This window comes from Epinephelus fuscoguttatus, linkage group LG2 (assembly GCF_011397635.1).
Source record: "Epinephelus fuscoguttatus linkage group LG2, E.fuscoguttatus.final_Chr_v1".
Lineage (NCBI taxonomy): Eukaryota > Metazoa > Chordata > Actinopteri > Perciformes > Serranidae > Epinephelus > Epinephelus fuscoguttatus.
The window spans coordinates 2506089-2522890 of record NC_064753.1 but is presented as its reverse complement, the minus strand read 5'-3'; the positions used below and the strand labels follow the sequence as shown (position 1 = coordinate 2522890).

General features: G+C 41.8%; 2 protein-coding genes across 3 annotated transcripts in view; one reads left to right on the top strand and one right to left on the bottom strand.

The window, feature by feature from the left end:
* Positions 1-9340, top strand: part of adamtsl5 (ADAMTS like 5) — a 186466-nt gene extending 177126 nt beyond the window's left edge. For both annotated transcript variants that reach the window (XM_049603092.1, XM_049603086.1), the window contains 2 exons: positions 6561-6632; positions 6737-9340. In XM_049603092.1, the coding sequence (XP_049459049.1) occupies positions 6561-6632; positions 6737-7077 (413 nt within the window). In that variant the 3' untranslated portion in view covers positions 7078-9340. The remainder of the gene's footprint in view (positions 1-6560; positions 6633-6736) is intronic.
* A 3984-nt stretch (positions 9341-13324) lies between these two features.
* serinc4 (serine incorporator 4) overlaps positions 13325-16802 on the bottom strand; it is a 52915-nt gene continuing 49437 nt past the window's right edge. Inside the window, exon 11 of the mRNA XM_049603153.1 lies at positions 13325-13532. Coding sequence (XP_049459110.1) covers positions 13325-13532 — 208 coding nt within the window. The remainder of the gene's footprint in view (positions 13533-16802) is intronic.

Below are 16802 nucleotides of genomic sequence, written 5' to 3'. Positions count from 1 at the left end.
TCACACATGTGTGAGATACCATGGCTACAACATATTGTCACTGCTAACCAACAACGTTGCCGTGTGTGAAGCCAAACTGTATATGTAAATGCATTTGTGCGTCAGCACTTCAGCCCACTCGACGTGCTGTCAGACCGAGCTGTCCAAATGAAGTACCAAGATACAATGCCTCATCAACTAGTGTCTCCACACATCCAGAGGGCAACCCGGTGCAATTTTGCCCTCAGCCCGGAGGTGCAATGCCTGGCTGCGCTGCGTTTTTACGCAGTGGGGAGCTTCCTGGACGTGGTGGGAGACGGCACCAGCCTCAGCAAGGCGTCTGTATTTTTTTGTTTAAATATAATACATTTCCTTGATTCTCTTACCAAGACGACTTCTTATTTAGTTGTAGTCTTGTTATCATCATGAAAATAGGTCATTAACAAATATTTATCGTCTTAGTTTTTCATTAGAATTATTAGAACACACATACACATGAGCAGCAGGGAATTAGTACATTAGGTAGCAGCGCTGTGTGTGACTTATGCGCTGATTAAGTGGTGGGTGATCGATTTGCCTAACATCGATTGTTTTAGCACCGCGGTAGTGGACAGCTCCTGTTAAGAGCTTCTTAAAGAGCGATCTTAAAAGCGATCCTTAGAAGGGCATTAAGGATGCATCTGGGAAACACTCGTATCTTAGCAACCCTTGTTACCAAAGATGTTCTTAACTGTGCTCTTAAGTCTTAAGATCACTCTTAACTGGGAAACACGGCCATTGTCTGTACATAGTCAGTTAGTTTACCTGGTAGGATATTTATGTCAGAAGTGCTCTCTGTCTCGTCACTTGTGCATACTGTAGCCTACTCATCATGTTGCCTACTGATTACATCGCTACTGGCATTAGCTACTGATGCTCTAGAGGGCCATCTGCTGATAATGATGTGCTTAGCAGGAAAAAATAACCACACATCCCAGTAAATGATAACTAATTACTAAATAATACATGAGAGTAAAAAGTAATTGAAATATTTTTGGGGTTCATTAAAAAAAAAAATTAAAAAAGGGGGGAAAATGTTTTGTTTTTTGTAAGCAAATTTTTATCTTGACCTTGACCTAAATGCATTTTCTTGAATTCCATTGATCTCAAGAGTATCACTAACTGAATGGGCAACCTAAACTTAGTTGGAAATGACACCTTAAATGTTTTTCTATTATGTTTGGTTCCAAAGTTAAGCATATTTGAATATTATTGGTGGCCATCTTGAATTGACCTTTCCCGGGCCTCAGAGGTCAAATCTGACTTTCCTCCACATCTGAAAATAAACGTTATGGTATGTACTAACTATGGTAGAAATGTCATGCTTTTTTCAAAAAGTGCACAGTTCCTCATAATTTGAGAACTTATCCACTGTACTATGTGTGTTACAGACTCTGGTGGTCAGAGGATGATGTGCAAAAAAAACCCTTAGATATTACTTTCATGATTCATTGGCATTCATTTATAGGCCCATGAAAATTTGTTTCAAATAATCAGCATCCAAATAGTAGTCAAAATTGTTTTTAATTGCAACAAATAATTCATAACTATATAGTAGTCGAGATTAAATCATATAAACACATTAACAAATTAATGATTGTTTCCTATTTAAAATTAAATGCTACATTACCATTAGTAGTGAAATTTGAAAGTGATATGGGTATGTCCATCATAGTGGCATTTGAACTGTCCATTTTGTTGTCTTCTTGGTGTTGGGCTCATCTTTCTCATCTTCTAAATTATTTAATTCTTCCAGTGTCACCTCCTTGTGCTGTTTCTCCCTTTCTTTTCATTCTCTATCCTCTCTTCTTCTGCATCCCAGTCTTCAAAATTATGAGATTCACCAAATAAATTAAATGAAACGATAACATCACTCATGATGCCCATTGTAATCCGTTGCCTCTGCTCTGAGTCTCCGTTGCTATGGTTACAAACTAGCAGTTGAGCCAGCACAATAATTTAGAGCCTGTCGTCAGGCATTTTGACAGGAACGTCTTTTTAGCTGTTCTATAACACCTTTTAACGGACACCCTGCAACCAATCAGAATTGAGTATTCACCCAGATCATGGTATAATTATTAATAAAAGTTGTTAATGTTGTACATGTTTTGTTGTTATTTGTTCAGTATTCTTAGGCCTATGTAATGTTTGTTGTTTCTGAATGGTATAGGCATAAGCCAACATTTGGCGACTCCCTCTGAGCCCTTCAAAGTGATTTTAATTGGTCGTGGTAATACCGTATACCCCAGGAAAATGAGGGGAAGGTTTTTTCTTTTCTTTTCTCTTCTTTTTTTTTTAAGATTATTTTTGTGGGCTTTTTGCCTTTAATGACAGGACAGAGAGTGAAATGGGGATAGAGTGGGGACTGACATGCAGCAAAGGGCCGCGAGCTGGATTCAAACCTGCTGCCGCTGCAGTGAGGCAATGCCTCTGTACATGGGGCGCCGGCACTATCCAATACGCTACCAATGCCCCAATGAGGGGAAGGTTTAACAGTAACAAAATGTGGATACCACCCAACTCTAGCTGACAGTAGACCTGGTTTCAGCTGGTGAGCTTTTAGCGCACCTTCGGCGAAGCCTTTTGGCATGAAAATGTCACTGTGCCAAGCTGGATCTGTCGACACCTCCCCCTGCTGTTCCGCCACACCCATCTCAGTGCACCTCAGTCTGCCAAACTACCAAACTGAGCGCGCCTCGGGTTGCGCTACTCGAAACTAGCTCTGCGCGGGGTTTGCCACCCTGCACCGCACCGGGAAACTAGAGGCCATAGTGTTATTGTTTGTTTGTTAATTTGTTTTACTAGTGTGGTTTCCTTTTGGAACAAATTAAATGAGCAGTGGTTACTTGAGAGATTTCCCTTAATACGTATTAAAAGGGCATGGTAGAAGGAACCTGAGATTTGAGATTACTGTTTGCCAAACAAACAAATGACAATTGTTTCCTCTAATTGCATGTGACAATGAGTAACTTAAAACTTGAGACCATACAACCTGGCTCCCTGTTAGTGGGAGCTTATGGTACTGGTTGCTGCCCTCGAGAAGTTGGAATCTCTGTGACGTCACGGGTGGCAATCCTAGCATGGATGTCTCGGGGGATGATCCCTACATGCCAGCAGTTACATAGGCATGGCGTTTAATGGAGCGGCGTGGAGTTGGAACCCAGCTTGTGGCTGCAGCTGAAGGGAATTCCTTTTCCTTTCTGGAGGTGGAGACAGTCTGCCGTCTGGTCTCTGATGTCCAGTTCGGTGTGAGAAATGTGTTGAAGAGAAAGAGAATGCATCAGGTATGTTTAAATACTATTGGGTGGAAATGGGATGTGTTTGAGGCGTGGTTGTTGTTCCTGAACCTAGTTTATAAAACTACATTTGTATGATTTCCTATGAAAAATGCATGCACAACTGTTCATATGATATCCCAAGAATTTGTGCCCCATGAATGATCGGGGTTTCCTCCAGGATTTTTTGAAACTGTGGGGGAGTTTATTAAGTACACTATTTATTCACTACACAACTGTAGCACAACTATATACACAACTGTAGTCTAATCTAATGGCACAGTTTGCAGCCTGGCTGGGAGCACTTTATTTTTCTTGATTTTCTGAAAAAGAGCTCTAAGGCTCTGTCGTATGAGGTGGCCCATTGATGCTGCCTGTTCCTCAGGGCTGTCCTCACCTACACATAAAAATAGTTAAAAGTGTGTTGAATACTTTTGATCTTGAATATGCTCTTACACTGACCAGGTTGTCTGGTGTCTTGACATGGTTAACAGGTAGCAGGTGTCGCAAATTAATAAATGGCCCCCCCTTGCCGGCACCACTGGTGCACACATGTGAGTTGTTGACAACTTGTGTGTCGGCTTCGTCTAGTGTACCAAGTGCAGCACCGTGCTGGTATAGGACAGCAAAAAGACGGGTACATCGACACTTAAGAGGCACATGACGAAGGCTTGCCATGGAAAGAAAGACAAGAGTCAGCCTTCAATGTCCACGTTCGTATCCTTAAAAAAAGTCGGGTAGGGCTCGGACAGAACATGCGTGGGGTCGGGTTGGAATTTTGGGCCCAATCTAAGCTCTACACAGCACTACCTATCTCTCACCCCTTTTCTCTCCCTCTACTTCAGACTGTCGTCTCTTTGCCTCCCCTCAACTCTTGAGCGCGCCGCAGTACAGCCAGACAGGCAGGTGATGACTCCGGTGTTCGCTTTTCAAAATAAAGTTAATTGCAGCGTAGTGTCACGTAACATTTCATGATATTTGTGTGTGTGTGTGTGTGTGTGTGTGTGTGTGTGTACATATATATATATATATATATATATATATATATATATCCATTCATACAATATACTTCACATTGTTTTAACATCTGAAAAAAAAAAAATCAGCATTCTGAAGGCGTGGCGGCGCACCAAGATCAATTACATGTAGCGGAAACTCTGAATGATGTTACGTCCTTAATATACAGTTATAGAGTACAGGCCAAAAGTCTGGACACACCTTCTCATTCAATGCGTTTTCTTTATTTTCATGACTATTTACATTGTAGATTCTCACTGAAGGCATCAAACCTATGAATGAACACATGTGGAGTTATGTACTTAACAAAAAAAGGTGAAATAACTGAAAACATGTTTTATATTCTAGTTTCTTCAAAATAGCCACCCTTTGCTCTGATTACTGCTTTGCACACTCTTGGCATTCTCTCAATGAGCTTCAAGAGGTAGTCACCTGAAATGGTTTTCCAACAGTCTTGAAGGAGTTCCCAGAGGTGTTTAGCACTTGTTGGCCCCTTTGCCTTCACTCTGCGGTCCAGCTCACCCCAAACCATCTCGATTGGGTTCAGGTCCAGTGACTGTGGAGGCCAGGTCATCTGCCGCAGCACTCCATCACTCTCCTTCTTGGTCAAATAGCCCTTACACAGCCTGGAGGTGTGTTTGGGGTCACTGTCCTGTTGAAAAATAAATGATCATCCAACTAAACGCAAACCGGATGGGATGGCATGTCGCTGCAGGATGCTGTGGTAGCCATGCTGGTTCAGTGTGCCTTCAATTTTGAATAAATCCCCAACAGTGTCAGCAGCAAAACACCCCCACACCATCACACCTCCTCCTCCATGCTTCACAGTGGGAACCAGTGGAATCCATCCGTCCACCTTTTCTGCATCTCACAAAGACACGGCGGTTAGAACCAAAGATCTCAAATTTGGACTCATCAGACCAAAGCACAGATTTCCACTGGTCTAATGTCCATTCCTTGTGTTTCTTGGCCCAAACAAATCTCTTCTGCTTGTTGCCTCTATTAAGCAGTGGTTTCCTAGCAGCTATTTGACCATGAAGGCCTGATTCGTGCAGTCTCCTCTTAACAGTTGTTCTAGAGATGGGTCTGCTGCTAGAACTCTGTGTGGCATTCATCTGGTCTCTGATCTGAGCTGCTGTTAACTTGCGATTTCTGAGGCTGGTGACTCGGATGAACTTATCCTCAGAAGCAGAGGTGACTCTTGGTCTTCCTTTCCTGGGTCGGTCCTCATGTGTGCCAGTTTTGTTGTAGCGCTTGATGGTTTTTGCGACTCCACTTGGGGACACATTTAAAGTTTTTGCAATTTTCCGGACTGACTGACCTTCATTTCTTAAAGTAATGATGGCCACTCGTTTTTCTTTAGTTAGCTGAGTGGTTCTTGCCATAATATGAATTTTAACAGTTGCCCAATAGGGCTGTCGGCTGTGTATTAACCTGACTTCTGCACAACACAACTGATGGTCCCAACCCCATTGATAAAGCAAGAAATTCCACTAATTAACCCTGATAAGGCACACCTGTGAAGTGGAAACCATTTCAGGTGACTACCTCTTGAAGCTCATTGAGAGAATGCCAAGAGTGTGCAAAGCAGTAATCAGAGCAAAGGGTGGCTATTTTGAAGAAACTAGAATATAAAACATGTTTTCAGTTATTTCACCTTTTTTTGTTAAGTACATAACTCCACGTGTTCATTCATAGTTTTGATGCCTTCAGTGAGAATCTACAATGTAAATAGTCATGAAAATAAAGAAAACGCATTGAATGAGAAGGTGTGTCCAGACTTTTGGCCTGTACTGTATATAATTAGCATAAAGTTACGGAGGTTAGGTTTAGGAAAAAGAACCATGTTTGGGTATCTTTAGGTTTAGGCAAGTAAAGTTACTGAGCTAACGTTTAGGAAAAGAAACATGGTGAAGACGTATCTTAAAATGACTCACAGTTCACCCAAAGCTAACACAGATCCATACACGCAACTCCAGGGGAAGTCACGGGTAAAAGTCCAGTTTTTTGTGACCCATCTACCACCCCAACCTGCTTACAAGCCCTCAGGACAGCTTCCATGTTTACTGCCATCAGTGCATTGGTCACTTGATCACAGCCTTTCAAAAAATGTAGGATGTGTATGAATTTGGGTGCTTTGCTTTTTGAAGGAAAACATACGAAAAATTTGTGAGAACAGCCTGTTTAATGTCTTTTCTCTTTTATCATGACTATCTTTGTTAGCTTATTTTAGCTTGGTTTAACTTGCAGGGCATTGTGGGAAGTGTCGGCGGGTCAAAGGTCGAAGGGAACGCCAGAGACAGTATTGCCAGAAGGACTTTGGTGAGTCTAAAGCTTGTAGCTGAGCTGTTTTTAAATAAAATGTGACACGATGCTAACTTGAACATGGGATTTGAAACATCATATTAAACTCTGTTTCCTGTTAGTTTTCCGTGCTCGAGTTCTCGGGAAGCTGTACAGAGGCGAGGAGACCCGATATGATGTCCAGATTATCCACACCTACCGGAACAGCTTTCGCCTGGAGCACCGGGAGTTCTTGTGGGTCCCTAATGTGTGTGACTGCCCCCACTTGGAGGAGGGGAAGCAATATATACTGATGGTGCGTCGCCACATTAACTATGAGCACACACTGAACCGCATCCTGTTGGAGGAAGAGAGCTACGTGGTGCCCTACAGACCCAGAGAGGACGAGCTGCTGCGACCTCTTGAAAGACTCTGCAGCAACAGAGGACCCAAACAGCCAGCAGAGCTGATGGGACAAGTGTAGAGACAAACTATACGTGTGTGTGTGTGTGTGTGTGTGTGTGTGTGTGTGTGTGTGTCAGAGAATGAAGCTCACTATAAAGCTTTATTCACCTCCATTGTTTAATTTCTGGACCTTCAAAACATCATCAGAATGTGTGTGATTCATGTGACCGTCTGATGAATTCCAGAGTGGAATCTTTGGAGAATAATGACCTTTAGATCACTGACATTTGACATTTAACATTTAAAACCTGCCACATTAAGAACCCAAAAAGACTCCATGTTTATTTGAAAACCTGACCGGCTTATTGTACCATACCGAGCACTTTAGGCGGATGCTTGCGCCCAACTTTAAACACATACCAAAGATAAGAACATTGACTGAAATGGCCTTTTTGTTATTGCTGTTTTTCCAGTTGTCATTTAATTTTTGTATGTGATTATATTTTTGTCGGTGTAAAATTAAAAGAAAAATCCACCTCAAAACATTAAGATGAAGTACCACTGAACACCATTTTGACATATTGTCCTCTGCTTATTTCTGAGGGATACATTGACTCATCTATATATTTCCAGCAGCTCAGTAGAGTTGGTGATACCAAATGTTTTTAGCAATCAGTAAGTGTTAGGTTTTGGTATCAGTCCCTCAGAGTTAAAGTGTGGAGGGCGGTCTTTCTAGAGCTGCCTTAATGTAAACCCGAATTATCCTTAAATTACACCTGAGACTCCATTGTTCCTGTGTTGAGGAACATTGAGGATTGAGGAAAACCAGCTGCTCTTCCAACACAATGTGGGGAGGGATGATGGACTTTTCCATACCTCCCATCCCAACATGTTCTCATCCCAACTTGACAAATATTGCCGCTTTGTCAATGGACTTTTTTGTCCAAATATAATGCGCTAGATGCCTGTGTCTGCTCTTGGATGCTCAGTTTACATTCGTTACTCGTCACACACTGGTGGCCAAGGGTACCATGCATGGTGCCACCTGCTACTCAGTAACCTTTCACACACACTCACACACTAATGGAACAGCCTTCGGGAGCAATTTGGGTTCCAGTATCTACCACATGCATTGTGTCTTTCCAAAATTACACTTGTCCTTGAACAGGAAATGTAAAATTTCTGCACGTTAGATCTATACAATAGTTTTCAAAATAAACTTATGTCAGTAAAACATCTGGTTTTTATGTTTATTTCCTTGTGCAACAAAAGCATGTGGTTGATTTAGAAAAAAAATATAATGGTGTGGCTCAACATTCAAACAGGAATTGGACAGCAGGCTGCTGGTTTAGAGTCTGGGTTTTGCGTGACCCATCTGCCACTCCCTCTACCTGCCTTATAGAGACTTTACAGCTCCTTATATTACATCGTTTCCGGCAGCATTTCAAACTGACGCCGTCTGGCGGTGTATCATACCGCTGGGGAATGTGTCTTTTTTGCGTTGTCTAATGCCAAAAATCACTGACAAAGAGGCACCATTTGATGAGTTTGTAATGAGACAGGTAGAGACAAACTCTACCTTCATTTTGATCTTAACTATACATCTGTTTTTTGTGTCTCCATCTTGCATTATTGTGACATTATCATGTTGACAAAATCTGTCCACAGACAGACAGACAGACAGACAAATAAACACCTGGCAAAATACTCAAATGGCTGCCGTGGTTGTTCTCACTACAATAGGTGTCACCAGGATTACATTTTACCATGATGACACACACACACAAACTCATCAGGTGAAAACAGTACCAGCCATCACAACCAGATTCTTACTTCTTTCTTCTTTTAAACAACTTTACATTAAAATCTAACATATTATAACTCTGCTTTCACCTATCATCTGTCTTTCAAACAGCACATGTAACTCAATGTAAAAGCAACAAGTTCATGGTGCAACATGCAATCAGGATTTAGAGGTGGATTTTTTTTAAGTTTGAACTCCAGATATAGTCACAACACATTGCTTCACCATGTATTTATATATTTAAAAAAAATATGCTTAAACCATAACACATTCAGTTGTGTGTCACTTGTTCAACATCTTTTATAGTGTCTGTGTGGTATTCATTTTTAAAGTGTGTTACATCAGATATGCTTTGTGATACTTTATGTGAAAGAGATTATGAATCATACAGTATTTTATTGTGTGGCACTGATTAGCTACAGATATACTAAAGTATAATCTGATTTTAGTTCAGAAAACCTTCAGTCTGGTCAGTTAACTTCTGTGCTGTGTGGTATGCATTTGAAATATTTATATAAACATCTTGTCTCAAACCTCATCGACATGTGCCAAAATAATGTCTTTATAATTTTTGTCCATGTTATGTATGAATTATAATGACCCACTCTTCTGAATATTTACTTTTTGTAGACAAAAAGCAATTGAATTTGGCATTAAAAATTTTAAAATTATTTGTGCTACTTAGTTTAACACAGCAGATGTGAGATCAGCAGCGTTTGTAAGAAAACAATGTATTCACAAAAAAGCATCATATCTACAACAAAGGAAACATTAAACTACACACAATATAACTGTATATGTTTAGGTTTTGACTGAGACCGATTACTGCTCCTTAACTGTGAGGAAGTCATCGCAGAAGGCTCAGTGTGCCTTCAGTGGAAAAGCCAGTCCCACATTTCCACATACCAACACCAGCATGAATATTCGGGGGAATATGGGGGCTATTTTAGATTCACAACACAGTTCTCCTCAGCAGGCGTGACTACTTCATCTGAAGGCATGAGACAGAAAGCTTCTATTATCTCTTGAAGTGATTTTAGGTTGTTTTTGGGGGGGGGGGGGTTGCACTCTTGGTTTCTATTTAACAGTTTCACAATAGAGTAACAAATACAAACAAAGTGTAAACAAGAATCAAGTGATGGGCGTACTGTAAAGCAACATAATGTGAATATGCAATATTCCTCATTTTAAGTCAAATGTGAAGTATTTCTGCCTTGGTTTAACAAACCTCTGGTGTTGAACTTCATAGAACACCATTATTTTCTGTTTAGCTGCCTCTCAGTCACTCTGTCAGACCATCCAACTGTGCACTTAAAGGTCCATCATTTAAAACAAAAAAAAGATGCAGAGAAAGTACTGAAAGAGAATCTGTTATCCCTGTGGCCCATGTACGAAAGCCCAGAGAGGTAACAAAAAGAAATTCTGGTGATCCAGTCAGTTGTAATGGGTTTTCTGTCCTGTGTGTTTCTGACTAAAGAACAGGTTAAAAAAAGGTTTTGTCAGGATAAGTTCTTGGCAAAAAAAAAACTTTTTTCATCTATAGAAACAGATGGAAAAAAAATAAAAAGTTTTGGCAGGTGAAAAGAAAAAATGTTTTTATACCATGTCAGCCACAGGAGGCTGAAGGGCACCATAACCTCTAAAAAAGGAAAATCATTCCAGGTTAGTTTTCATTTTTCCATGCCCTCAAAACATAGAAAGATAGATTAATAAATCTGACAATTATAACACTGTTTCACCTAAAGACCTTTATCACATATGCCTAAAACTGTAGGCAGTTCAGTTACACAATAAAGCTACAAGCTTATTTCCATTATGATCCTCTGGGGGAGGGTGTACATATATTATGTTAGCAAGTTATGTAAAATTACTGTCATGTTTCTGTTTGGGCAAAAAATTTATTTAAATCTGCACTAATCTGCAAGTGGTGTCGGATGGCTGTGGCTCAGGAGGTAGAGCGTGTTGTACATTAATTGGAAGATTGGCAGTGTAATCGAGTCTTCCAGTCTGCATGTCGAAGTATTCTTGGTCAAGATACTGAACCCCAAATTGCTCCCAATGACTGTTCCTAGTGTGTATGACCGAGTAGCAGGTGACACTTTCTATGGTTGCCTCGGCCACCAGTATGTGAATGTGTGTGTGAATGGGTGATTGTGACATGTAGTGTTAAAGTGCTTTGAGTGGTCAAATGACTAGAAAGGTGCTATATATGCGCAGGTCCAAGTGGCCAAAATTAGTTTCCTTCGTAGGGTTGCTGGGCTCAGCCCTCAGATAGGGTGAGGAGCTCAGACATCCGGAGAAAGCTCGGAGTAAAGTCGATACTCCTTTACATTAAAAGGAGTCGGTTGAGGTGGATCAGGATGCCTCCTGGGCAGACCTAGAACACACTAGAGCTGGAAAGAGCTGGAAAGTGTTGCTCGGGAGAGGGACGTCTGGAGTTCTTCGCTAAGCCTGCTGCCCCGGCCCTAGATTAGCAGATGAAAATGGATGGATGGGTGTATGGATGGATGGACCTGTTCAAAAACTTACTTGTTTCACAAATGAAAAATATAAATAAGGAACTTTGAAATATTATCCTGGAAAAATCTTTTTTCATCTGTCTTTAAGTCATAAACACAGGAGAGATAAACAATTTAAATCAGGTTTAGAAAATGAATCACCATGAGAAAAACAATCATTCTTACTTGCCTCTCAGGGCTTCCATACTCTGAACTCTTCATGAACAAATCTTTCTTTGTTACTGTCAATGAGGCACTTCAGGATTAGTTCTTCATTGAATTAAATTAGTTGTCTGGTTTATAACTGTTAGCACAAAGTTAAATAAAGTTCATGCTATTATTCTGTGAACTTTGAAGTAATTTGCAGCAGTCACTGGATTGAAAAAACCTTAATTAATAGATGTTCGAGCAATAATTTTACATTTTGGATATGCTTATTGGCTTTTGTGAAAATAATTAGCTGAGAAATTCTACACCACTCTGTGTCTGTGCATATACGGGGCTATAGCTGGATGTTGATTAGCTTTTGCTTAGAATAAAAACTTGAAACAGGGCACATTTAACTTGGTTCTGTCCAAAGCTCAAAAATTGGTCTAACTGCCCCTCTAAAGCTCTTCAGTTATATCTGTTTGTTTAGTCTGTACATGAACATAAATGTCAGATTAACAGGTTGTGGTTTTAAGGGGAGATACATACTGAGATCATCCCTCCGCAGACACAGTGTACTTCCTAAAATGATGAGCAGATTTTTAATTTTTATACTGTAACTAGTAACAAATACCTGAATTTGACGGCAGGTGTGAAGCCAATCACTGAAATGTGTTTTATCATCTTGATGTAACTGGGTGTCATATAGTATCATTCAACATGAGTTTTGAGTTATAAGACTAGATTAAAAAAAAAAAAAAAAGGTGGTTAGTATTTATTAGTATTAGTTTTAAAATAACCAACCACAACACCTGCTGCTGACTGCACAGATTAATCCTGATTCAGTGTTTGACTACAAAATCCTTCACATATCATCAACTTTGAATTCTAAGGTTCTATCTGACATTTGTAGTTATTAACATTATGTGAGGTGGTTTATTTATTTATTTATTTATTTATTTATTTATTTATTTTCAGTTATATGCATTTCTTAACTTTTTTTTCAGTAACAAAAAGATTCATATCATTTTTGCTGATTGGAATGCAAAAACTTTGAAGCTCCATATCTCCAAACTCCTCAGAACACAGATAGAATCTTAGAATTCTAAGGTGGCAATATGACTGGACACCCTCGCACAAATTATCTGCCTAAATATTTAGTTAATTTATGTGATTATAGTTGCAACAATGTTCACTATATGATGCAAACAAATTTTGTAAGCTACTAAAATGTTACAGTAAGGATCTCTTTCATCAGAGGTTATGTTTGAACTTTGATGCAATTAGCCCAAAGTTCTCTGTTTCCAAATTTGAGAAAGATTTGTTCATGATCAAAACCACTGACATCCTGTCTCGGATCAGGGGACTAACAGGGCTATATTTGTTCAGGCGGATTCTTTTGTTTATCAGAAAGATAAAACATCACTGGGATGTGTGTCTCTGTTCTGACATTACATTAAATATCAAAAATTCTTACTCTCTTATAATATTAAAAGTCTAAATACAGCCAAAAATTGAAAATAAAACTATAATAAAAGTTCATAATGTAGCCACCTACTTACTGTGATCATTATACAGATTGACAGTTCACCCCCTCTGATCCCTTTGGCAATTCATACTGTGTGTTTCCAAACCACAGTCAAGTCCTCACTGGTGGTTTTGCTATTGCAGTTTACAGTTTAGAGCGTCATTCAGTTCTTCTGACATTACCAGGGCTCTGCGCCCTCTGAGTGGTCCTTGTCACAGCACTGTGAGTCTTGAACCCTGATCCTGTGACTTCCAGTCATGAAAATCTCCTGCAGGGCACTGCAAGGAGGTTCCAGGAGTCCTCTGCTGACCTTGGTGCCTCCCTCCTGCCTGGCCCCTGACAGAGCGTGTCAGACACTGACAGAGACGTGGCGGGAGGATCCTGACCGTCGTTTGATGCGTGCACGGCGAGGTCTGGATTCAGACTGACAGCTGCACAGAGGGCCCAGCAGCAGCCAGAGGTAGAGGATCACACAGGCCCAGCAGGACGACATCTTCACACAGAAGGTAGACCAGCTGCCGTGGGTAAAAGTGGTCTCCAACACTGCTGACTCGTAGCTGGAGGAGGACAGCACAGTTTAACTCCATACTACTGCAAGTGCTTAGAAACTGGTCAAAAATTAGCAAAATAAGGAGGGGAGCAGAATATTAAGTGTATTTTTTTTATTTTTTTGATGCCCCTCCCTATGACTAAGAGAAAAAATGCAACACCCTTTCCACAATAATATATATGAAAAATGAATGACTTGGTACAAGTCATTTTGTCAGGAATAAAAGTGCACTAGAATTACCACCTCAGGGTTGTATGCCTCCACAAACCACTCAAGTTGCACTTACAGTTACTTCACACCATCATCCCTCCTGGCAGCACAGAAGATCTATACAATCAGCAGTTTCAAGGTCCACACCCAAGATTAGCGTAACCAATTGAGTATCTGACTAATTGTCTCCCCTTCTGTTCCTGAGTTATGACACTGAATAATGGCCAGAAGTGTTTTTTGTAGAACACTATGATGTCTTGGTGAAGTGACCTTTGACCGTCAACTACCAAAGTCGAGTCAGTTCACTCTTAAGTAGACATTTGTGACAAATTTGAGGAAACTTCCTCAAGGTCTTTTAAAATATTGCATTCACAAGAATGCAAGGATGGGGTCACAGTTACCTTGACCTTTGAGCACCAAATTCTAATCAGTTTATTCATGACTTGAAGTGGATATTTGTGCCAAATTTGAAGAAATTCCCTTATTGTGTTCTTGAGATAACATGTTTATGAGCATGAGACAGATGCATGATCACAATGACCTTGACCTTTGACCATCAAAATCCAATCAGATCATTGTTGATTACAGGTAATGTTTGTAACAAACCTGCAAAATTTCCCTCAAGGCGTTGTTGAGTAATCCCGTTCAAGAGAATGGGATGGTTGGATGGACAGACATATGTATGGATGGACAACCCAAAATCACAATATCTTTGCCCACAGCTATCGCTGGTGCAGAGGCATAAATATGCACCAAATTTAATAGGACATACTGTAATTTAAGGGTTAGTACATAAATGGAATAATAATTTTCATTCGTACAATAGAAGTGGAATTATTGATTGCCAAATTTAAGGTTGCTATCTCCACTTACCAAAGAGTTCTTTGTAGTTTCTATCCACAGTCGTAAAAATGGAGGACGGTGGAACTGGTGTAATGGTACGTGTCCACAGGACCCTTTATTTCTGTCACTTCCCATTCATTATGCATGCCAGCAGCCATGCAATGCATGCATGTAGCATCGTGTGACATTTTGAGAGATGGGGCTTTTGCTCAACAATTGCATAAAGTTGAAACTAGGCTACTTCACGCAAATCAGGGACCCCACACCACTCGCCACCTCTGGAAGATCCTAAAAAGCTTTTAAACTAACTGTTGTCAACCTAAAATGAAGACAGGTTCAGTAACTGCATGGCTTATTTATTATCAAGTGTTTTCAGAGACATATTTCATTTTAAGCGAAAGGTCCCAAACAAGTTGCCGTGTTGGCCCTGTTTGAAACCAGTGAGCAGTCAGCCCATGTGCCTCATGGCACGTCCATCAAGTGTCCAATGCTGGTCCCAAAATGCTCCTGTGGACAGGATTATTCAAGATGGCGTCCCCAGTGCGGACCTATGGTGCGGGTGCCTGTTACAGCAGCTCCTGCTCACCGCTGAGCTTTTTTCACTTTCTTTTCATTTAACTTTCTTATTTTGAGTTTTCTTTCAGTTAGCTAGCTAGTACTTATGTTCTGTTTTGTGATGGAGACGAAGACCGCTCTCTTTATAGTGGTCTTTCTCCCATTTTGCTATGGATACGATCGTGTGCAGGGACCCGGTGCCCAGCCGTGCCTCCATTGTTTACACCCGGGACCAGCTGTTACCGCTGCGTCACATCACTGTGTGGCCTGAGGAGAGGCATGACATTCCCGGCGAGCTGTGGAGAAGGAAACAGGGATGTCGCGCCGGAGTGCAGCACCGACAACGGAGGAGACGGTACAAACCCGTCCTCCCGTCCGTCCGTCATGGGGAACATAAGATTGCCCCCCAACAAGATGGACGAGCTGTCAGTGCTGACTCGCCATCAGAGGGAGTACCGGCAGAGCAGCGTGCTGGTGTTTACTGAGACATGGCTGAACGCGGAAGTACCGGACACGATCGCCGCACTGGACGGATTCCAGCTCATCAGGCACCAGGAGGGGAGCTGGCTGTGTTTGTGAATGATAGATGGTGTAACTCTGGGCACATCACTATCAAGGAAAACACCGTACCCACCAGGACTGTACGCTGCTTCTCCAACACCAAACCCTGGATTACTCCAGAGTTAAAAGCTCTCCTGAAGGAGAAGCAGAGAGCTTTTATATCTGGAAATAAGGAGGAGCTGAAGGCTGTGCAGAAGGAGCTACGGAGAAACATCAGGCGGGGAAAGGAAGGATTTAAAAAGAAGATGGAGGAACAGCTGCAGCAGAGTGATGTCAGCAGAGTCTGGAGAGGTCTGAAAACCATCTCAGGTCACAAACAACCAGAGTCCTAGGCCAGAGGCGACCAGCAGTGGGTGAATGATCTGAATCTGTTCTTCAATAGATTTGATCAGTCTGCCCCTCCCCTGGCCCAGACATCATGGCTGCAACCCCCCTCATCCTCACCTTCACCCCCCCCCCCCCCCCCCACCTATACTCCTGGCACACTGCTTCGACACCACCCCCCACCCCTCCCCCCACCTCATCACCCCCACCCCCAAGCACACAGCCCCCCTGCTCCAGCTTGTCCTTCACTACCTGTCAGGTGAGAGATCAGCTGAGGAGGATAAAGACAAGGAAGGCTGTGGGTCCTGATGGCATCAGCTCCAGGCTCCTGAAGTCCTGCGCAGACCAACTGTGCGGGATAGTTGAAACCATCTTCAACCTGAGCCTGAGGCTGGGGAGAGTACCACAGCTGTGGAAGACATCCTGCGTGGTACCTGTGCCCAAGACTCCGCACCCCAAGGACTTCAGCAGCTTCAGACCGGTGGTATTAACATCGCACCTCATGAAGACTCTGGAGTGCCTGGTCCTGTCTTGTCTCCACCCCGCAGTAGGCCCTTCAATGGACCCGCTGCAGTTTGCCTCCCAGCTTGGCATTGGGGTGGACGACGCCATCATCTTCCTCCTGCATAGAGCTCTTTCCAACCCGGAGAAGCCTGGAAGCTCATGTTCTTTGATTTCTCCAGCGCTTTCAACACCATACAGCCTGCGCTTCTGAGGGACAAACTGGAGCACATAGGGGTGGCTAATCACCTCACATTCTGGATCCTGGACTACCTCACGGACC